The sequence below is a fragment of the Sphaerodactylus townsendi genome, linkage group LG06 (genome assembly GCF_021028975.2).
Source record: "Sphaerodactylus townsendi isolate TG3544 linkage group LG06, MPM_Stown_v2.3, whole genome shotgun sequence".
Lineage (NCBI taxonomy): Eukaryota > Metazoa > Chordata > Lepidosauria > Squamata > Sphaerodactylidae > Sphaerodactylus > Sphaerodactylus townsendi.
In genome coordinates, this window is record NC_059430.1 from 115,616,651 (window position 1) to 115,639,218 (window position 22,568).

Sequence of the window (22,568 nt, forward strand, 5' to 3'; positions counted from 1 at the left end):
CCAATAAAATCTATTAAAATCTATTAAAAGCAGCGGTCAGTACAAAGATATCAGGCGCCCCAAAACCCAATTTAATTAGAGGCCTCCCTAAGGAAAGGGAACGGCCGGACTCCCCTCTAAGAGGGTAGCATATGGTGTTAATCGAATATAGAGAGGGGCGCACATTTCCAAGCCGCACTGGACACTCCAAAGGCCCGGTCCGGAACAACTCCAGTCTTACAGGCCCTCTAAGTGAACTCCCACCAAGGTCCACTTAGAATGAGACCCGGACAGCTGGAGGAAGAGTGTTCCACCAGGCCAGGGCTGTGAAAGTCCTGGCCCGTGTGGAGGCCAGCCGCATCATTGAGGGGCCAGGAACCACCAGCAAATTGGCCTCTGCTGAGCACAGAGGCCGAGTAGGGGCATACAACTTCGCAGTTGTAAAAGGCATTTTGTGGCATTAGATAGCAAGGGATTGGGGGCTACTGTTCCATATTTTGCTTGTATATTTGACTTGTGGGCAAGTTTCTGCCTCAGAATAACGCTGTGTCCCATTTCCTCTTCGTAGACTTTCCATCACGCGGGGGCACTTCCCCAAGCTGACCGAATGTGCCCATTTTCACTATGAAGCGGTGGACTTTGGACACATCCAGGTATGTCTCCTTCCTTCCCTAACCTGGGATATGGGGGTCAAACTGGGACACCTGGATTCCTGAGGCAGGCTGGGGGAGGGATCCTTATGTTCTGTGTCTCCCCACAGCTACAGTTTGTGCCTGAGCAGAATGACAACCTCAGCAACTTGGACGAGGGAGAGCTGCTTTTTGCCATTCAAGTTACCTGCCAGGTGAGAAAAAAAAAACCCCTAAATGTTAGTTGGCAGAATGAGGTTGGATTTACTGGCTTTGCTGCTTCTCCTGAAGGCAGCTGTTAACTGATTTAATAGCTCTTAACCAAGATGTTAATTTTCAGGTCACCAGAACTGGAGGATCTTGTACATTTCCTTGGGTTTTGTTCTGTTCTTCTCCAAAGGAGCTTAGCGTTGTAGATGTGATTCTCCTCCCTCCCTCCCTCCCTCCCTCCCTCCATTTTATCCTCACAACAACCCTGGGAGGTAGCATGATCTGAAAATAGTGACTGGCCCAAGGTCAGCTAGTGGTGGGCAGGGTTTGAACCCTAAATCCTACACCACATGGAAACTCAGTTCTGGGAGGGGCTTAGAAATGGATGGTTAGATTGGTGTCACAGTCATTCGCTCTTCTCAGGAGACTCTGGGATCTATAACTCTGGAATGGATTATGCTTAGGATCTCTTTTAAAGAATTCTTAACCTGTTCACTAAACTTCAATTCTTAGGATTCCTTGAGGAAAGCCACAGTTGTTAAACTGATATAAAACCATATAATGTTGCAGTGTAGGTATGCCCCTTATGTCTTGTTGAGGATACCCAGGGAAGAAATTGATTTCTAATTGTGGATTAATTTACAATTTCAGTGGTAAATTTACAATATCCATGGAGTTTTGGTGCCTAGGCAGAGAAAGACGTTAGTGCTTCCCCACATTTAATATACATACGCAAACATAATGAAATATCATGCAGCATATTCTAAGGGCCGAAATCCTAATCATGCTTATCTGAGTGAACAATGCTGTTCATTGCTATACTCCCACAGAAAGATGATACTTGGGTCAGTTGAGATGCAGGGGTTAAGAAAATGGTATGCTTCCGCAGTAGAATATAGTCCCAACCAAATATGAGAATTATCATTGATTTTTGCACACTGCCTTTGTCAAAACCATTGTTTTGTGCATTATTGAACATGGCGCTTTCATACAAGAGCATTTATACCAAAATGTATTTTTCCTCTCAAACGGAGGGGCAGAGCACGGTTAGGTGGGCACTAGGATCCAGGCGGAGCATTCTACAACAAAGAGGATCTGGCATGCTTTGTTCTGTGGTTGCAGGAATATACAACCCTACCATAATTTTTCTGTGAAACACAGTATACTAGAAAAGCCTCTTAATATTTCCCCCCCTTTTTTATGTGAGAACCTGAAAATCTGAGATTTCCTACCACAGAAACACAGCTGATCCAAATGGCTTTCAAAAATAAACAAACCAGGAATTCCAGCAATCTGGAACGTCAACTTTTTCTGTTTGACGCTATAGCCCTGTTCCTCCATGGTCAACCGATCTGGGCGTGCTTGGATCACACCCGGTTGTTCCCCTCACTATAACCTGCATGCATTCATTGGACTTTTTGCCTAGAATAACCACACGTTTGCAAGTTGTACTTCAGACATTACCACCATTCATGCCAGCAATATAGAAGTGGTGAATGCAGGCTGTTCGTGGTGCCTCTGACAGTTATGGTTGCCGCTTTGTATGAAGAGCAACACGGAAAACAGCACTCAGTACAACAAAAAGAATCATTTAAGAGGCTCAAGTGTGTAAAGGAATTATTCATAAGCATGTCATAAGCGTAAGCTTAGAAAGCCTGAGAAACAGCATTTTCTTGTGCATGATATTGTGTGATTCCAAAAGGCCTCGAGAACTGCATTTTTACTGCAACATGTTTAATTACGTCAATGGAACTTTGATAAACTTAGCCTAAGAAACTGCATTTTTTTGGCTTTTATGTTTATGTCCCTGTTCCTTTAAGATTCTCTCAAATTGTGTTCATGGACTGTGGACATAGTTGTATGTTAAGGTAGAATTGTAAGTTTGCTATGTTACAGATTGGATTCTACTTTAGTAATCGTATAAGTTTACGTTTGAGAATTTGTACGCTTGATGCGATTACGAGAGTTTACACTTGAGAATCCATTTTACGATGTTTGCTTTATGGCCACAGTTGCATGCTTATGGATAATTCTTTTACACGCTTGAGCCTCTACACGGTTCTTTTTGTTGTACTGATTATTTTGTATGAAGAGGTCAACAAACAGATTTTCTGTGTGCATACAGCTGGGGTACATACTATAATAGGCTTACCAAGTGCCCCCTTTCAGTGGACAACACCGCATCACTCCACTCTCCTTCCTGCCCCAGTGATGTTCATGGTGAAAGAACGAAGTGGGGATGGCATCTGTGTTAGAAGTGAGGCAGCTTTTGGGTTACACTCTAGGAACCCCACCAATCTCTATAATTTTTACCATCAAGATTTGCTGGGATTCCTAGAGCCTCATCCAGAAGTGACATCACTTCCATGTCACATGTGGCCTTCCCCAGGAGTCTTGGCCTCCTTACACTACACCAGGGGTAGGGAACCTGCGGCTCTCCAGATGTTCAGGAACTACAATTCCCATCAGCCTCTGTCAGCATGGCCAATTGGCCATGCTGGTAGGGGCTGATGGGAATTGTAGTTCCTGAACATCTGGAGAGCTGCAGGTTCCCTACCCCTGCACTACACTGAACCATGCAAGGCATGCTGACATAAAATGAAGACCCTGCATATTAAGAGTATTGTTGGTAGCGCATGTTCCCGTGACACTTGGTTGGTAGGTTCCCAGTACTTGTGGCTGTGACATCTGAAAAGTGCTCATGTGAAGCCTTATCCATCCATCCATCCATCCATCCATCCATCCATCCATCCATCCATCCATCCATCCATCCATCCATCCATCCATCCATCCATCCATCCATCCATCCTTCCATCCATCCTTCCATCCTTCCTTCCTTCCTTCCTTCCTTCCTTCCTTCCTTCCTTCCTTCCTTCCTTCCTTCCTTCCTTCCTTCCCTCCTTCCTTCCTTCCTTCCTTCCTTCCTTCCTTCCTTCCTTCCTTCCTTCCTTCCTTCCTTCCTTCCTTCCTTCCTTCCTTCCTTCCTTCCTTCCTTCCTTTCTTTCCCTCCCCCAAAGGGCTCTGGGCAGTGAACAACACCATAATAGCAATTCAACAATTCACATTAAAACCCCAATTAAAACAGCGGATTAAACAAATTTATCGGCATCCAGCATAAAACTTCATAAAACTTCATAGGCCCGCCCTGGAGAGAACCAACCCAGAGAGTTGAGCCCTGTAAAAGTTAAAGGTCCAGAGTGTACAGAGGTAGGAAGAGAGTGGCTGCAGACATCAGCGGGTCGGTCCCTCCAAACGCCCCGTTGAACAATTCGGTCTTACAGGCTCTATGGAACTCTCTTAAGATCCTCCAAGAGGCCCATTTAGCTGGTGGTAAAGTGTTCCACCAGGCAGGGGCCAGGGCTGTAAAGGCCCTGACCCAGGTAGAGGCCAGCTGCATCATTGAGGGGCTAGGGACAACCAGCAAGTTGGCCTCTGCCGAACGCAGAGGCCGCACGGGGACATATGGGGTAAGACGTTCCCAAAGGTACGAAGGTCCCAGGCCGTGTAAGGCCTTAAAGGTAAGTACCCACACCTTATGAATGATTCGGAACTCAACTGGGAGCCAATTCTGTACCCTGGGCATAGATCCTGAATGTGCTTTATTCACACGTGCATTTCTATGGAAAATGTTGAAAGAGCAAGAACGGGATCGGTTCTTTTGCCACTGATTGAGTCCGCTGAGCTTGACGTTTGCCTCTCCCTCGTTTTCTCACGTCGCTGCAGGGGAAGAGCTGGCAGGTGCATCGCAGCTATGAGGAATTCCGCACGCTGGATGCCCACTTGCACTGCTGCATCTTTGACAGGCGCTTCTCCCAGCTTCCCGAGCTGCCTCCCTTCAGCCACATGAGGGCCAACCCAGAGGTGAGTGTCCTGGAACCACGTCAGATCCTGACGAAGAGGCACATTTCCTTGTGAGTCTCCACATTTTGCCCTCAGCCAAAGGCGTCTTTTGTCTACCTGCCAAGATTCTTGCCATGCTGGGCTTGGTTCCAAAAGCTCACGAGAAGCACATTTTTTGGCAAGACTAGGGCACAGTTGCACGCACCAGAGTTGCTGCCGTGGGCAGGGTTGGGCTTTCGGCATGCATGGACAAGCGTTGAGACGTTAGGTGACACAGCGCAGGTGCACGACTCCCCTCCTTGTTCGCATGACAGGGTAGGAAGAGGTGAGACACCTGGTGATGATGTGACCTATATAATGGCATCTTTTTAAAAACAACCCTGCGAGGCTGGCTTCTGTGGGTTTTCTGGGCTGTGTGGCCAGGGCCATCTTAACAGCATTATAGGCCCCTGGGCCAGAGGCATATCTAGGGAAATTGTAGCCCGGTGCAAAACCTGAGGGGGCCCCCCCCCCACTGCTCGTATGGGCAGCTGCCCTCCCTCACCACGACCAAACAACTTTTTTTGCACCAGGTCTTGAAATCAGTATATGGACCTGTGGGGGAACAAGGAGGGGTGTGGGTGGCGATTTTACGCCCCCACGTGACTAAGTGGCTACAGCCCAGGGACATTTGACCCCATATGTCCCCCTGGGTGGTACGCCTCTGCCCCTGGCAAAGCAGCGTGTGAGATACCCTGTTTCCCCGAATATGAGACATCCCCGGAAAATAAGACATAGTAGAGATTTTGCTGAAGTGCGAAATATAAGGCATCCCCCAAAAGTAAGACGTAGCAAAGTTTTTGTTTGGAAGCATGCCCGACGAACAGAACACAGAAAAATAAGACATCCCCTGAAAATAAGACACAGCGCATCTTTGGGAGCAAAAATTAATATAAGACACTGTCTTATTTTCGGGGAAACACAGTATGTACACATACAAGCACATGTGGTTGCAGAGGTGACCCCAATACTAAATCAGAGGCAAATATAAATGTCCCCTTGTTATTGTAAAAATTAACATTCATATTGTTCATTATTTTTAGTAAAACACATGCCAAATGTGCATTTTCCAAGAAGAATATTTATAATTTAGTATAGTGTTTATTGTCTGCAAGTCACAACATTTTTATTCATTTTATTATGCATACCCCGCTCATTCCTGATCCTAGCCAAGCTCAGGGTGGCTTACAACATTGAAAACAATACGTATAAAATTGAGTTTTTCAATAAAATTAAAATAACCATCTAGGACCATGGTGACGAACCTTTGGCACTCCAGATGTTATGGACTACAATTCCCATCAGCCCCTTCCAGCATGGCCAATTGGCCATGCTGGCAGGGGCTGATGGGAATTGTAGTCCATAACATCTGGAGTGCCAAAGGTTCGCCACCACTGATCTAGGATTCCTCCGGAGATGGCGAAGATTATGACACCTCATTCAGCCTATGAACAACATCCTTGGTCTCCCTTTTCTCTTTCTAATGGCATTGTAGTGGTGAATGGGGGAACAGGAGTCAGGTGACACAGGAGTCAGGTGACATTGGCTGATTATCCACTGGTGCAGAGACACGCGATGGGACAGCTAGCGTGTTGGGGCAAGAAATCTTGTCCTGACACGCTTCCTGTTTGGGGCGCGCGGAGAGAGGAGGTGCGTTGGGGCAAGATTTCTTGTCCCGACGTGCTTCCTCTTGCCCTGCGTGTGCGTCTCACTGTCCACGGGGAAAGTGAGAGCACGTCTGGCGTGACTTTTTGAGCCAGAGCAGGGAACCCCAGCAGTGGGTAAGAACATAAGAACAAGCCAGCTGGATCAGACCAGAGTCCATCTAGTCCAGCTCTCTGCTACTCGCAGTGATCCACCAGGTGCCTTTGGGAGCTCACATGCAGGATGTGAAAGCAGTGGCCTTCTGTGGCTGTTGCTCCCGAGCACCTGGTCTGTTAAGGCATTTGCAATCTCAGATCAAAGAGGATCAAGATGGGTAACCTGCCAATGACATAAACCGAGGGGGGAGGCACACAAATTAAGGTAAATAACACCAAGTAATCAATAATATCTGATGGATGTTGGATTAGTGATTGGGAGGCCAGTAAGATGGTACGGGAACAATGAACGACCTCAACCAAAAGCCCAGCAGAGCATACCTAGGTTAGCATGGGCCCTCTATATTTGTGAGCCCCCCCCCCCCCCCCCCCCGGGTGTTAAGGTGGTCTTGGGTGTGGCTGTGGTCTGGTAATTTTTGCCCTGGACGACCTGCGGGAGTTATGTCATGGGAGAGGGAGCAGAGCTTAGCTATTTCCTCTTAGGTATTTACATTTCCAGAAGAAAAGGTACAGTGTACTGCTAAGGAAGGTATATACTGCAAGGGGGTATATTTTTCCTAGAGATTCTCTTGTTTTTCTTTCAGTGTCAACTTGGGAGTACTGAAGGCAAAACAGAGACAGGGTTGGGCACAGCCTGCTTTTTTTGCTGACGGAAAAGGAAAGAGCAGTCCTCTTTGGCCACCGGAAAAGGGCTGTGCTGAGAATTGCGGGACCTGCATTGACCAATCCCTGTTGGGACAGGGCCAGTAGTCGAGAGGAGAATTGGTTGCAATTAAGTGAAAAAAAGCTGGCCAGATCCAACCCATGAGATTATAGCTTATTACCAACAGAACAGGGACTTCCCACGGAGACTGGACATCCTGCCCAATCTCACGCTGTAAAGTCCATCTGCCGTTAAGTTTCCTATTATTTTCCTTCTTGCTTTAAAAGATAGGAGGGGCAGAACTTCCTAGAAGAGTGTAGTCAGATGCACAAAGATGCTCGTGCTGCTCTTGATGCCCTGCTCCAAAGAGTTTTGACTGGCCCTGGAATCAAAGTGCCAGAACTGAGGTTTCTTGATTGTCGAGGTCAGAGGAGCATCCGTCGAGTGTGGCTTGTGGAAGCATGGCCTAGAAACAGTAAGGAAATAACTACATTACATGATAGCCTTTTGCTGCGAATCCTGTGCTATCTCCCCATAAGACCAGGAGCTGGATCCCACAGTTGAGTTGGACTCTGTGACGCCCTTCCGTTGAGACATCCTTTCACAGAGAAAGATTTTTGCTTCCGACAGAGAAAATGTTTGTCTGTTGGAAGAAGGTTCTGTTTTTTGTTTTACTGAGAGAAGGTACAGTGGAAGGGAATCGTAGAGTCCAAGCCAAGGAGTACTCTCAGGCTGAACTCTGTCAGAGATTGAATATGGCCTGTCTTGAGGAGGGAAGACCCACTACGGCTCATTCCGCACATGCAGAATAATGCACTTTCAAACTGCTTTCAATTCTCTTTGAAGCTGTGTGGAATGGCAAAATCCACTTGCAAACAGTTGTGAAAGTGGTTTGAAAGCGCATTATTTTGCGCGTGCGAAAGGGGCCTATGTCAAAAATTGGAAACCTCCGCCGTTTGCTGTAACTGACCTACCTTGGCTTCTGAACCTGGAAGGTGGCAGGTCAACGACTTCATGGGTTTTTTTGCCGTAACTGACTTCCCTTGGCTTCTGAATCCGGGAGGGGGCAGGTTAAATAACGCCATGTTTTTCCCTTTTTTTTAAACCCACCAGCTGCTGGTGCCCATGCTTACACAGTACTTAGAAAAACTCTCAGCCATTGTGGACAGCAACATCAATTGTGGACCCATCCTTACCTGGATGGAGGTAAGAAATCGGAATGCGTTCATAGGGTGGGTTTTGCAGCTGTTCGTTGCGCGGTTTCAAAAAGGTGTACTTTCAATCAGGATCCGAAATGACGCGCACTGAGGGGTGGGAGGAGCGGCAGAATCGGGGTGACTGTGTTGTCGCTGCGTTGTCACTGTTGGTGTAGTGGGGAGTGCTGCAGGACCCCGGGGTATTTTCCGTGAGGAGCGCGCATCTAATGGTGGGTGGGGAATCGACCTGTGAGGAGTCTCAAAGTGGCTTGCAATCCTTCATTCCCCCCCTTGCACACAACAGACACCTTGTGAGGTAGATGAAGCTGAGGGAGTCCTGAGAGAACTGTGACTAGCTCAAGGTCACCCAGCAGGAATGTAGGAGTGCGGAAACACATTTAGTTCACCAGATCAGACTCTGCCACTCATGTGGAGGAGAGGGGAATCAAACCCTGTTCTTCAGATCAGAGTCCATTGCTCTTAACTTCTACACTACTCTGAAGTTGTCTGGTGTGACCTGGAGCAGTCCCATATTCCTTTTTGCATTTCAAGTCACCTGTTGGATTCCGACCTGTTAAAGGCACAAGGACCCTGCCAGGCAAAGAGTAGCCAGCCATGCATCAGGTCGCTTGCCTTCTCTCTACCCCCGCCCACCACCCCAGATACCAGTTACCACTTCTTCTTGCCCCTTTGTGGATGATATCTACAGGAAATTGTAGGGTTCTGTCTCTTGTAGGGTTCTGTGGGAGCAGCAGTGGCGTAGTGGTTAAGAGCAGGTGTACTCTGATCTGGAGGTTTGATTCCCCGCTCTGCTGCCTGAGCCGTGGAGGCTTATCTGGGGAATTCAGATTAGCCTGTACACTCCCACACACACCAGCTGGGTGACCTTGGGCTAGTGACAGTTCTTCGGAGCTCTCTCAGCCCCACCTACCTCACAGGGTGTTTGTTGTGAGGGGGGAAGGGAAAGGAGAGTGTAAGCCCCTTTGAGTCTCCTTGTAGGAGAGAAAGAGGGGATGTAAATCCAACTCCTCCTCCTCCTCCTCCTCCTCCTCCTCCTCATAAGAACATAAGAACATAAGAACAAGCCAGCTGGATCAGACCAAAGTCCATCTAGTCCAGCTCTCTGCTACTCGCAGTGGCCCACCAGGTGCCTTTGGGAGCTCACATGTAGGATGTGAACGCAATGGCCTTCTGTGGCTGTTGCTCCCCATCACCTGGTCTGTTAAGGCATTTGCAATCTCAGATCAAAGAGGATCAAGATTGGTAGCCATAAATTGACTTCTCCTCCATAAATCTGTCCAAGCCCCTTTTAAAGCTATCCAGGTTAGTGGCCATCACCACCTCCTGTGGCAGCATATTCCAAACACCAATCACACGTTGTGTGAAGAAGTGTGAAGAACTCCTCCTCCTCCTCCTCCTCCTCCTCCTCCTCCTCCTCCTCCTCCTCCTCCTCCTCCTCCTCCTCCTCCTTCTTCTTCTATTAAACACCATCCCTCCCCGTTTAATTTCAGATTGATAACCATGGCAACCGCCTGCTGGTCAATGAGGAAGCCTCTATCAATGTTCCCGCCATTGCAGCTGCCCATGTCGTCAAACGGTACACGGCGCAGGCGCCTGATGAGCTCTCCTTTGAGGTGTGTCTGGCCCAGTGGGGCACGCTGCTCTGAGTTGCATCTTCTTTGGGGGCACCTGCCTCCCTGCCTCTGTCACACTATGGCAGGGGTCTGCAACCTGCGGCTCTGCAGATGTTCATGGACTACAATTCCCATTAGCTCCTGCCAGCATGGCCAATTGTAGTCCATGAACATCTGCAGAGCCGCAGGTTGCAGACCTCTGCACTATGGTCTTTCTACCCCTACTGCAACAAGAGCGCTATTTGGATGACAGAGAATTGCGGTTCTCTTTCCCATCTGAAAGAAGGCAACACCATGTGGTTTTCAGTCTCTGTCTTTGAAATTCTCTCTCCCAAGGACAGGATCTGCTATGGAATGGGCTTAGAAAGGGCTGCCTCTGCCTTAGGTTTGCATGGGGCCACTTTACTTCCATTATTTGCAAGATACATATCCAGTCGGTGATTATAATATCCCTTCTTTGATTGTGCTGTGATTGTGCATTCCTGCATGGCAGGGAGTTGGACTTGATGGCCCTTGTGGTCTCTTCCAACTCTTCTGATTCTACCATGTAGAGACATAAAAGTCTCTACATGGCCCTACATGGCAGAACTGGCTCATTGGAAGGATCATGTATCTGAAACATGATGGCCCTTGTGGTCTCTTCCAACTCTTCTGATTCTACCATGAAGAGACATAAAAGTAAGAATTTTAGCTAAAGTTTGGGTTTTAATCAGCACAGCCAATGAGGTGAATTCATGCCTTGTTTTTTTTAAAAATGTATTTGTAATTTTATCCTTCATCTACACAGTAGAGTTGTCAGCTCTGGCTTGGGAAATCCCTAGTGATTTTTGGTATGATACCTGGAGAGGGTTTAGTTTGGGAAGGGAGCTCTCAGTGGGGGGATTCAGTGCCACTCTAGGAGTTCCATATCCCTGGACTCTATGGTATATCATAAAGTCTGCCCTCCAAAGCTGTCATTTCCTCTAGGGAAATTGCTGTCTATAGTGGAGATTGACTGCAATTCAATGAGAGCTCCAGGCTCCTCCTTGGTTGGAAACCCTCCCCCATGGAGAGAAGAATCCCATATATATAGATGAAAGAGTTGTATAATTGTGCAGAAACAGAGATCAAAATTACTTCAGCCAGGACTGCAAACAGCAGGCCTTTGAATTAGATATGATTTTACATTTACAGACTTCCTACGATGCATCTGTTCTATAATTCAATTTCATGTAAGCTTTTGGTTTTTATTATTTCTTTGCAATGGCAGTGAAGGTTTACAATTAGCAAACTGGATAAACCATAAATCTTGGTGGCTTGACTTCTGTTCTACGGCGATAGCAGAACTGGCTCATTGGAAGGATCATGTATCTGAAACATTTTGGACACTCACGGAAATGCAGTGTTCATATGTCTTTCAGCTTAGCTTCTGTGTGAAGTACGCTTTGAATTTTGCCTACTACCTATTTAGGGAAAAATCCACAATATTATCCGTCTGTATGGTACTTATTCATATAATTATCTGTTTGGTATAGGTTGGAGACATCATCTCTGTGATCGATATGCCCCCCAAGGAAGACAGGAGCTGGTGGCGTGGGAAACATGCATTCCAGGTTGGACTTGGGGGAACAGACGCATTCATTAAGAAAATACCTCTTCGGGGCCAGAACTATGTTATGCACCCCATTTGTGTGCTAAACCTCCAATGGCTGCTGCTTCTTTGCCTGAATGCAGTGGCGTACTGCTAATGGGGACATGAGGTATCCCATGTCCCCGGGTGCACACAGTTTTGTCACGTGGGGGTCCACCGGGCTCCTGAGCCGCCCACTACTGAGCACGTTGTCTTCACACTATCCTTTTTTTATGCAGTGTGCTCCTGAACTGCCTGCTGCTGAGCCCTGCTCCCCTCCCGGCCTGCAGGGAGGGGGCCAGGGCTTGGCGGCAGGTGGCCGTGAGCTCCTACTCTCCTGGCCTGCAGGGGGGTGAGGCTCGGCAGCAGGCAGCCGCAGTGCTCCACCCTCCCAGCCTCCCTGCAGGCAGGTAGGGTGGGGCGCCGTGGCACAGGCCAGCCCAGAAGCCGGGCTACTGCCACGGCACCCATCCAAGCTGCCCCCGAGCCCCGCCCTCCTTCGGCCTCCTTGCTGGCTCCTGTAAGTGGGGTGCAGGGAGCCAGGCGGGGAGGCGGTCATTCCCTTGGGCTCCATTTAGGCCTGATACACCACTGTCTGAATGGGGTGCCTTTTGCCTCCTCCAACTCTTCCCCTTCCTTTATCCACCCCGTAGCTTCCTCTTCCATCCAGGTTCCAAGCTGTTATGGTTCCTGGCGATTGTTGTAGTAAATGTATAACCAGTATAAACACACCGGGGCCAAACTAGATGTTATAGTGGCTGCAGGTCTGACCCATGGCCACTGAGGCCATCTTAAAGAAGATTTTGGCCATGGGCCCGAACCTTATCCTGCCTGATTGAGCCTGCTGCACGCGGGGGGAGCAGGTGATCTCGCCACTTTCCCTACCGTGTGCACCTTTCGAATACAAAAATAGCCCTCGCAGCGCTCTAAAATGGCTACAATGTCTAGTTTGGCAGTCATTGTAAAGGTGATACAGGCTAGATCAGGGGTCTGCAACCTTAAGCTCTCCAGATGTTCATGAACTACAAATCCCATCGGGCTGATGGGATTTGTAGTCCATGAACATCTGGAGAGCTGCAGGTTGCAGACCTCTGGGCTAGATAAAGAGTATCCATTTCCCTCTACCCCTGATGCTCACCGTCTGCTTGTGTAAGGGTAAGGGTCTGTTACTCCAGTCAATCACTGAGACTCAGGAAAGATTCAAGAGCTTTATCGAACTTTGTCAGGACCTTCGCTGCAGAAAGCCAGAGCTGCAGCCGTGGCGCCCATCCAAACGTTGCCCGTTTGACTGCTTCCCCCTCCCACTAGTTCCCACAATAGCCTGCATGAGGAAAGGATAGTGTGAAGACAGTATTATGTGTTCAGCCCAAGGAGAGCAATAGAGCTCGCCCCGTTCTCCAGGGAGTGGTGGGAAGGAGTGAGGTATGCCTACGTCACTAGTTACAAACACAGCGATAGAAAACAGGATGGGCCCTCAGGCCTCAGATAAATGAAAGTGCAGGTGTGACCCTCGCTCCAGCCCGTTGATGTCAGGCTAGGCGGGAGTCAGGCCTGACAGCTTGCCACGTTTGCCAATTATTGTGGCAGCGTTTTGAGATTTGCTCTTTGGGTGTGCTTTCTTATCCAGGAAATGAACTGTTCTTTTTTCCCCCTACGTTCTTGACTGCATTGCTATTCCGGTTTGCTTGTTTCTTTTCCAGGTTGGCTTCTTCCCCAGTGAGTGTGTAGAGCTGTTCTCGGAACGTCCGGCATCAGGACTCAAAGCAGGTAACTCTCTTTTCCTGGACTTCAGGGCTGTCCAGTCTCCTACGTTTACCTTTGTCCGTGAATCTCAGGGTGAACTTGCATTGTTTCCCTGTAGTTTTTATCCTCACAACAAATCCTGCCAAGTAGACTAGGCTGAGAGACAGCAGCTGCCCCAACGTCCCCTCGCAAGCTTTGTGGAACAGCAGGAATTCATTTGTTTGTTTTGTGCGTGCGTGCGTGCGTGCATATATGTATTGGATTTTTACCCCGCCCATCCTTGATGGGCTCAGGGCAGCTATACAACAAGAAAACACAATTAAAACAACAATAAAATCCTTATTATAAAAGCACATCATAAAACATTATATAAATCTTTGACATAAATCGCAGGTTTGCGAAAATAATAGCCATCCCTGAAACCAATGTGTCAAATCAGAATAACACTTCCTGGTCTGGTACAAACAAGATTATAAAAGCACATTATAAAAGCAACATTATAAAAGCACAGCTGCAATATAATCACAGCTAAAGCAGCTAAAATAATCAAGATGACGACTTAATTCAGATATCCCCTGAGAGACCAGTAAAGATGGATATCAGCCCGGCTGGCTTCCCAGAAAAGCCTGGCGGAATAGCTCTGTCTTGCAGGCCCTCTGGAAACTACTCAAGTCCCGCAAGGCCCTGATCTCATTTAGGTGCATATTCCACCAGGTAGGGGCCAGGACAGAGGATGCCCTGGCCCTAGTCGAGGCCAGCCGGATATGTTTTGGGCCAGGGGTTTCCAGAAGGTTCCCCTCCAAGGACCAGAGAAACCTAATTGGGCCTGAACCTTATCCTAGGGAAAGGCAGTCCCTAAGGCAGACCTGGGCATTATACGGCCCGCGGGCCACATCTGGCCCGCCGGATGACCCTGACTGGCCCCCCTGCCATGCTGGGGAGCGAGGCGCCTTTGAAAGCCCCGCAGAAGCCGGTTGCCTTGGCTGGTGGCTTCTGCGGGGCTTTCAAAAGCGCCTTGCCCCTCTGCCTTTTGGCCCAGCCCTCCACAATATTTTCTGTTTCTTATGCGGCCCCATGGAAAAAATAATTGCCTACCCCTGCAACGTATGTGAGTCCAAGACCACTCACAGCCCTTTGGGGGAGGGCGGTATACAAACGTAATAAATAATAATAATAATAATAATAATAATAATAATAATAATAATAATAATAATAATAATAATAATAATAATAATAATAATAATAATAATAATAATAATAATAATAATAATAATAAATAATAATAATAATAATAAAGATCAGCACCAGAATCTTGAACATGATTCAGAACTCGATAGGCAGCCAGTAGAGATGGTATAGGACAGGTGTGATATGGTCCCTGCTAGGCTCACCCGTGAGTTATTTATAATCCACTTTTTTGACTGAGACTCAAGGCAGTTTGTACAGTACGAGTCAATGCAATCAACAGGTTAGGTCCTCGAATAAACAATGCGATCGGGTTGAATTTCAAGCTGGCTCCCCCCCAATCCAGGTTCAGTCTTTTAACACAGATTGTAAAATGAACCGGACCAGGAAGTGTTATTCTGATTTGACACATTGGTTTCAGGGATGGCAATTATTTTTGCAAACCTGCGATTTAGTTCGAAGATTCACATGCCACCTCTCTGGAGCCCGGCTCAAGGCAGCTGACAAAGTAAAAAATCAGTATGATGAACTCATGAAGGCAGTGAAACAGAAGAATTATCAATATTAAAAACAAGCCAACGGTGCAAAGAGATCATAAAATACCATTCTGCAATCTAAGCTGATATTCATAAGCAGAAGAGCTTGGATTTATACCCCACCTTTCTCTCCTGTAGGGAGACTCAAGGCGGCTTACAAACTCCTTTTCCCTTCCTCTCCACACAACAGACACCTTGTGAGGTCGGTGGGTCACCCAGCAGGAATGTAGTGGGGAAACAAACCTAGTTCATCGGATTTGACTCTGCCACTCGTGTGGAGGAGTGGGGAATCAAACTTGGTTCTCCAGATGACAGTCCACCTGCTGTTAACCACTGCACCATGCTGGCTCTTGGTTTACACCCTGCATCAGTTCACCGAGGGGCAGACTGGCTGTTTAACTTACAAGAAGACTTCCCAGTGGGCTGCTGCCCCAGAAAGCCACTGGAATCCAGCAGCAAGCAAAACCGAGCCTCAGCCAACACTTGGTTTAGAGGGGTCTGCAACCTGCGGGTCTCCAGATGTTCATGGACTACAAATCCCATCAGCCCCTGCCAGCATGGCCAATTGTAGTCCATGAACATCTGGAGAGCTGCAGGTTGCAGACCCCAAAGTCCCCTGCATCAGTTCGCCAATGGTATTTTCTTGCTGTCGGTTTTCAGAAGGAAGCAATGCGTGAGCTCAGACTGATTATTTACACCACTGCGCTGAGCGACCCCTTCAGTGCTGGCCTCTAATGCCAGAGGGATCTCTCAGCTTGGCTTGCTCCAAGACCACTTCTACTACCCTGTCTGCTTCTGTTCATCAACAATTCTCGGGCTACAAGCAGACCATTAAAAACAACTTTAAAAGATAGAATTGTTTAGTTTGAAAGCCTGAGTTTTTAAAAAAGGATGTATTGGCCTGGGGCCTAAAGGACAGCAAAGTCGACCCCAGGCAAACATCGAGGAGGAGGAGGAGGAGTTTGGATTTATATCCCCCCTTTCTCTCCTGTAGGAGACTCAAAGGGGCTTACAATCTCCTTGCCCTTCCCCCCTCACAACAAACACCCTATGAGGTGGCTGGGGCTGAGAGAGCTCCGAGAAGCTTGACTAGTCCAAGGTCACCCAGCTGGCGGCGTGTGTGGTAGTGCACAGGCTAATCTGAATTCCCCAGATAAGCCTCCACAGCTCAGACGGCAGAGCTGGGAATCAAACCTGGTTCCTCCAGATTAGATACACGAGCTCTTAACCTCCTATGCCACTGCTGGTGTCACCATTGAAAAGACACCAACGAGGTGTCACCATTGAAAAGACCCTGCCTCTAGTTATCATAACCCACTGCAGGAGGGGACACAGAGGACAAGACTGGGGGACAGAGTCTTAACTGGCAGCATAGGTAATCCGTGGCGGAGCAGCAAGGGGATAGGGAGGGGTGTGTTGCGCACCGGGCGTATGCCTGGGGGCCCCTGGAAAATTGCCCCTTGGCCCCTCCCCCTCCCCCTCCCCCTTTTTTTTGCAACTTCTGGGACCCCCCCCTTAACGCTAACCCCCTCAAGCTGGCGCTCTCATTCTTATTTCCACATTTACCTTAGTTCCTTTTCTTTTTCTAGTACTTTTTCAGGCTGAAAAAAGTGGCCTATTTACAGTTCAGGCTCAAAAACGGCCTGAGGAACTACAGTTCCCAGGAGACCTTGGGCTGCTTGGGAGAACTGTGAAGAGGCCGCTTTTTTCAGCCTGAAAAAGTACTAGAAAAAGAAAAGGAACTAAGGTAAGTGTGGGAAGGGGGGTGAAATGGAGAGTGTCACGGGGGGCGGTGGTGGAAAAAACACACTGCGCACCGGGCACAGTTTGACCCAGCTACGCCTCTGTAGGTAACCCTAGAAGAGAAGAGTGTTTGGAGGTGAGCTATACTGTATCGGGATGTATCAGCAGCTCAGAATAGATGAAGCCAAGAAGGGATTTGTTCTGGTTGCTCTCTCCTGAGTTTGTATCTTCCCCAACAGATGCTGAAGGGATGAGCTGCAGTATCTCCAGACCCCATGGCCTCCTTTCCCCCACTTCAGGTGAGATACATTCTAATCCAACCTCAGCTTCTTGAGAAACAGGCTGGGCTGCTACTTAGAGTGTTTAGCATGGAGGTGTCAACCCTTATTGGTCACTGTGGATGTTGCTACACTGGACATTTTACTGTTTGTATCACTTTATGATCGTAACGGGGTATAGTGGCTAAGGGCAGGTGGACTCCAATCTGGAGAGGAGTGTAATTCCCCACTCCTCCACATGAGCAGCCAACTCTTGTCTGGTGAACTGGATTTGTTTCCCCACTCTTACATTCCTGCTGGGTGACCTTAATCAGTCACAGATCTCTCAGAACTCTCTCAGCCCTCGTCTTGAATTCTGAGGTGACCGTAATATCTAACTTTGCACCCTCTTTTCAGTGTCCAAGAAGCATGGCAAGCTGATCGGGTTCCTCCGCACTTTCATGAAGTCCAGGCCCAGCAAGCAGCGTCTCAAACAGCGTGGGATCCTCCGGGAGAGGGTCTTTGGCTGTGACTTGGGCGAGCACCTGAAGAATGCTGGCAATGATGGTGAGGGCTCGGCAGTGCTTTCTGTGCTTACCTGATCACCCTGCTGTAAAAAGGCTGAGCCACCATTTAACCTGCTCACTGCTGATTTCCTCGTTGGTTTCCAAACTACTCTTTCCTCAAACCCCGCATTCACTTTCTATTCTCTGCGCAACAAGCAAGACCACCACTAGCATGAATTTAATTTTGCTTCGAAGCCAGAGTGGACAGTTGTCTGTGAGCACAGCTTTGGCCTGGACCTCTTCCCTCTGTCCACAGCCAGCCCACCTGGTCTCACCCTCCCCGCCCCCACTTTCTTGCATTGCTTTACACATTCCTCCCTCCTCCTCTCCAGAGGCGTAGTGGAAGGAAATGGCACTAGGGGCAATGGTGCCTGATTTTGCACCCCCCCACAAGTGCCATCCTTTCCCCCCTCGCACTGACCCGGCTCGGACAAGCCTGGTTGGCGCAGGGAAAGAGGGGTGTGGGGGTGATTTTTCACCCCCGACAGGCACCATCCACTCCTCCCCTGCAAGTGGATGAGCCAAGTTAGCGTGGGGGGGAGGGGTGTGGGGGGTGATTTTGCACCCCTCGATGTGACAGGATGGCGTGTGCCTAGGCACATGTCCCGTGGCCGGTACGCCACTGCGCCTCTCTAAATGCTTGTATCAATACATCAACAGGAACAACATAAGCAAGATCTCTTTCTGCTCCACCCCACCCCACCTCCCCTGCTCTGCTTCTATCCTCTCTGCTGATTGGGAGTGCATTTTAAAAACTTTATTTCAAACAGGACCGTATTTTAAAACAATTTTTCTGGCTGCAGCAGCAGCAGGAACAAAGAGAGAGAGCGTGGAGGAGAAGGGAAGAGGATCTAGCACATAGTCCCCTTCTTCAGCAGTGTGTGATCCAGGGAATGGCTGCGCCACATTTTTTTTTTGGGGGGGAGGGGGTTTATGTTGGGAAAGGGGCTGCAGTAGCCATATACTTGCTATCACAGGTATATTGATATAAATTCAATTTAAAGGGCTTTAACAGAGCACTTTATTTTGCAATTACAAGTGTGATTAGCTCTTTGCTTTTAAGAGGATTTGATGGGTGGAGTTAAGGGAAAGTTGCAGAGGCCCATTGGGACCGGCAAGGTAGCTTCAGGGCAAGCAGAGAATTGCTCCTCATATGTTAAGAGAAAAAACGCGAGGAGACCCCTCTGCAAGCCTTACTCATGGCAACGGAAGCTGCCTCCGGCATGCATTCTTAAGTAATGAGCTTCTGGAGTAGTACATTGCCGGGTTGCTCGAAATCGTTCTACTTTTCAATGCGTTCAGCCAATCCCCTTTTATTGCACTGTTATTATATTGCTCTGACTGCTTTTAATTGTGCGAACTGCCCGAATCTCCGCATAAAAGACGGACTGTGAACGATTTGCAGAGAGCCAGCCTGCCGTAGTGGTTAAAAGCGGTGGACTCTCATCTGGAGACCTGGTTTTGATTCCCCGCTCCTTCCCTTGAAGCCTGCTGGGTGACCTTGGGCCAGTCAAAGTTCTCCCAGCCCGCATGGAGGCAAACCCCTTCCGAACGTCTCTTGCCTTGAAAAGCCTATGGTGTTGCTGTAAATCAACCGCGACTTGATGGCACGTTCCACCACCGCACCATAAGTAAATGGCATTGTTATTCTAGTCCCCCAGGTTCTGCGCTCCTGCTCTGAGTTCATTGAGAAGCATGGCGTTGTGGATGGCATCTATCGCCTCTCGGGGGTCTCCTCCAACATTCAGCGGTTGCGGTAAGCCCCAACGGGAGGACTGCAGGGTGCATCCTCTCTCTCTTTTTTTAAATCCTAAAATAAAAGACAGGCTTGAATAGCAAGGAGAAGGGTCGTTCGGCTAGGGAGGTAAGCCGCTTTCTTGTAACCGCCTCGTCTTTCTCCAGGCACGAGTTTGACAGCGAGCGGGTGCCCGAGCTCTCCAAGGACGTGTACCTGCAGGACATCCATTCCGTCAGCTCTCTCTGCAAGCTGTATTTCCGGGAACTGCCAAACCCGCTGCTCACCTACCAGCTCTATAACAAGTTTGCGGTGAGTCTCCCGATGAGTCGGGAGAAGGGACACCTTTAAAGGGTTCGGTTTTAAAGCCCTTGAAAGAGTTCCTTCCCCTACTAGTCAACAGCGCAGGCACACAGCCTATAGGGCAGTGATGGCGAACCTATGGCACGGGTGCCAGAGGTGGCACTCGGAGCCCTCTCTGTGGGTACGCGCACACAGAGTTCATCATGTGGGGGGCGGAAAATCACACACACACACACATCTAGACTGACCTGGGTCACTGAGTACAACGTGTGCACACTGCGGTGAGCAGGGAGGACTCGGCTGGCGGGCCTGGTGCCTGTGCTCCGGGTGGCTGCTGACTGGGGCGGGGGCGTGCAGAGGAGGCAAAGATGCTAGAGAGGCACAGAGCGGTGTGCATGGGACTTGCTGGAGGCTAGGGCAGGCTAGCCCCGGCTCGAGCAGGTGGGGCGGAAAAAGGAGGAGCCAAACGTTTTTTTCTAAGCTAAAACCTCAGCATTCAGGTTAAATTGCCGGGTTGGCACTTTGTGATAAATAAGTGGGGTTTGGGTTGCAATTTGGGCACTCGGTCTCAAAAAGGTTCACCATCACTGCTATAGGGACATGGGGTCAACCATGTTCCCGGGCGCACGCCTTTTGGTCACATGGGAGTGTTCCAGGTACCCCTCCCCCACATGACCAAACGGCATATGCCCAAGCTGCACGCCATCAAGCCCCGCCCCCTGCCTCCCTGCAGGCCAGCTGCAGAATGCGTAACTATAGAAGGTGTAACTGTAGAACTGTTCAGCTGCATACCCTTTGTGTGTGAAAGTACCACCAGTATTCTAGAGACCCGGTTTGCATGAACTTTGATACTCTGTAGTTTAAGCCCGGTTGGGCAAACTTCCCCACGTGTCATTATAAATTGACCTTCTCCTACACCTCTTTCTTTAACTTCTTATAATATTTATACCTCACTTTTCCTTTGTGGTTTAGGATGGTGTACAGTTCCAGATTTTAATAATGTGCAGTTGCCGGCCACTTTGCAGCAAGGTAGTTCTCCAGGTGACATACAATCCTATTAAGAATTGTAAATTCTATAAAAAATCATTCCAGTAACATCTGTTTCCTTGCTGAATCTATCTCTGTATATGATGTACAGAAGGTTGTACGTTCCTATATTGGTCCAAAGCAGAATCTCAAAAACAAAAGCCCTGTGCTGCTTTTTTATGACAGTCAACCTGAATAACACAAAACAACGTTCAAGCTTTTGAGTTCTCTTAGGGTTTCTGTTTCCCATGTGACCCCTTTCTCACCATTGGCCAGTCTTGCTCCAGCAAGCAGCAGAGGAAAATGCAGGGGCCAGAGTGACACTCTTTTGCGTAACCAGAAGTGATGCCACTGTACTGCCGGACACTCTAGCATTCATCCAAAATACTCATGACATCGCAGGATGCTGTTCTGTGAGTCTCAGTCTCCTCAAAGTGTCCCAGAGGTTGCCAAACATGGGCTGACGACCTGAAGGTCTCTGGAACTCTTCATCAGGAAAGATATTTTTTAAAAAGAAAAAGTATTTCAGTCCCCGATTTTAAACGCTCTTACCTGCACCCTGTGTAGAATGACATGCAGATTTGAACAGAGGTGCCGGGCGGAGCTGGTATCAGCTTGCATGGCACAATACAACATTCCTTCAGGGACCAACGCAGAGCCTGGGAGCAGGTCAGCTGTTGACATTTGATCGGAAAGCTTCAAGGAAGCGTTGGTTGCTTACAAACTGCAGACGCTGTTGGTCTAAAACAGAAGTGTCCAACTCTGGCACTTCAGATGTTCATGGACAACAATTCCCATCAGCCCCTGTTGGCAATGCCAGTAGGGGCTGATGGGAATTGTAGTCCATGAACATCTGAAGCGCCAGAGTGGCCATGCCAGTAGGGGCTGATGGGAATTGTAGTCCATGAACATCTGTGGTCTGAAGTGGTCTGAGCACCTGTGGTCTGAGCACCTGTGGTCTGAGCACCTCCAGGTGCTCGGGAGCAACAGCCGCAGAAGGCCATTGCTTTCACATCCTACATGTGAACTCCCAAAGGCACCTGGTGGGCCACTGTGAGTAGCAGAGAGCTGGACTAGATGGACTCTGGTCTGATCCAGCTGGCTTGTTCTTATGTTCTTATGTTCTTAAGTGTCGGTTGAGAGTTGGCCCAGAAGCTTAGAAATAAGCAGCCTCCCGGTCTCTTCCGTGTGCCTGTTCCCAGGCTGAACAATGGGAGTGGGTGTTGCAGAAAGGAGGGCTAAGAAAAGGAGGGAGGACAACAGAACGCAATTAAATCGTCCTCCTGCACTGCCGCCTACACAATCATCTATGCAGCTATTCCACCCACTTCCTTCTTCTTTTGTCCCACCTGCTCTTTTGTGCTGTGTTATTTTCAGCTTGCTTAACTCCTTTCCTTTCTCTGCTCCTGTTCGGTTTCATTTTAATTACTTTTGATTGTCTCAGGAAGGGCTCTGTCCAGGCACAGCTAGTGATGTATGAACCAGCCGCTTCAGCCGATGATGAGGAAGGGCTGTCACTCAATGGAAGAACCTCTGCTGGGCGTGGGGAAGGTCCCAAGTTCACTCCCAACATTTCCAGTTAAAAGGACCAGGCAGTAGGCGGTGTGAAAGACAGTTCTGACCGAGGCCCTGGAGAGCCACTGCCAGCCTGAGTAAATAATGCTGACCTTGATGGATGAACAGCCCGATTCAGTATAAGACGGAGCGGAGGGTGTGGCGAAGTAGTAGTTCTCACAATTTGCTTGTAGAAGATCCTGTACTCTGTCCCTTTAGTCACTGATTGAAGTAGGTATACTCTGTTTCACAGAAAGATGATAGTTTGGTCGGTTGAGAAAGTGGTATGCTTCCACATCAGAATATAGTCCCAACCGAATA

General features: G+C 48.6%; 1 protein-coding gene across 2 annotated transcripts in view; it reads left to right on the forward strand.

Moving 5' to 3' along the window:
- ARHGAP33 (Rho GTPase activating protein 33) overlaps nt 1-22,568 on the forward strand; it is a 65,023-nt gene that overhangs the window by 18,535 nt on the left and 23,920 nt on the right. Inside the window, exons 3-13 of one of the 2 annotated variants that reach the window (XM_048500861.1) lie at nt 548-632; nt 740-823; nt 4,542-4,679; nt 8,274-8,366; nt 9,868-9,990; nt 11,505-11,582; nt 13,300-13,366; nt 17,046-17,105; nt 17,481-17,630; nt 19,283-19,385; nt 19,532-19,676. In XM_048500861.1, the coding sequence (XP_048356818.1) occupies nt 548-632; nt 740-823; nt 4,542-4,679; nt 8,274-8,366; nt 9,868-9,990; nt 11,505-11,582; nt 13,300-13,366; nt 17,046-17,105; nt 17,481-17,630; nt 19,283-19,385; nt 19,532-19,676 (1,126 nt within the window). The remainder of the gene's footprint in view (nt 1-547; nt 633-739; nt 824-4,541; nt 4,680-8,273; nt 8,367-9,867; nt 9,991-11,504; nt 11,583-13,299; nt 13,367-17,045; nt 17,106-17,480; nt 17,631-19,282; nt 19,386-19,531; nt 19,677-22,568) is intronic. The other variant, XM_048500862.1, reaches the window with a different exon arrangement.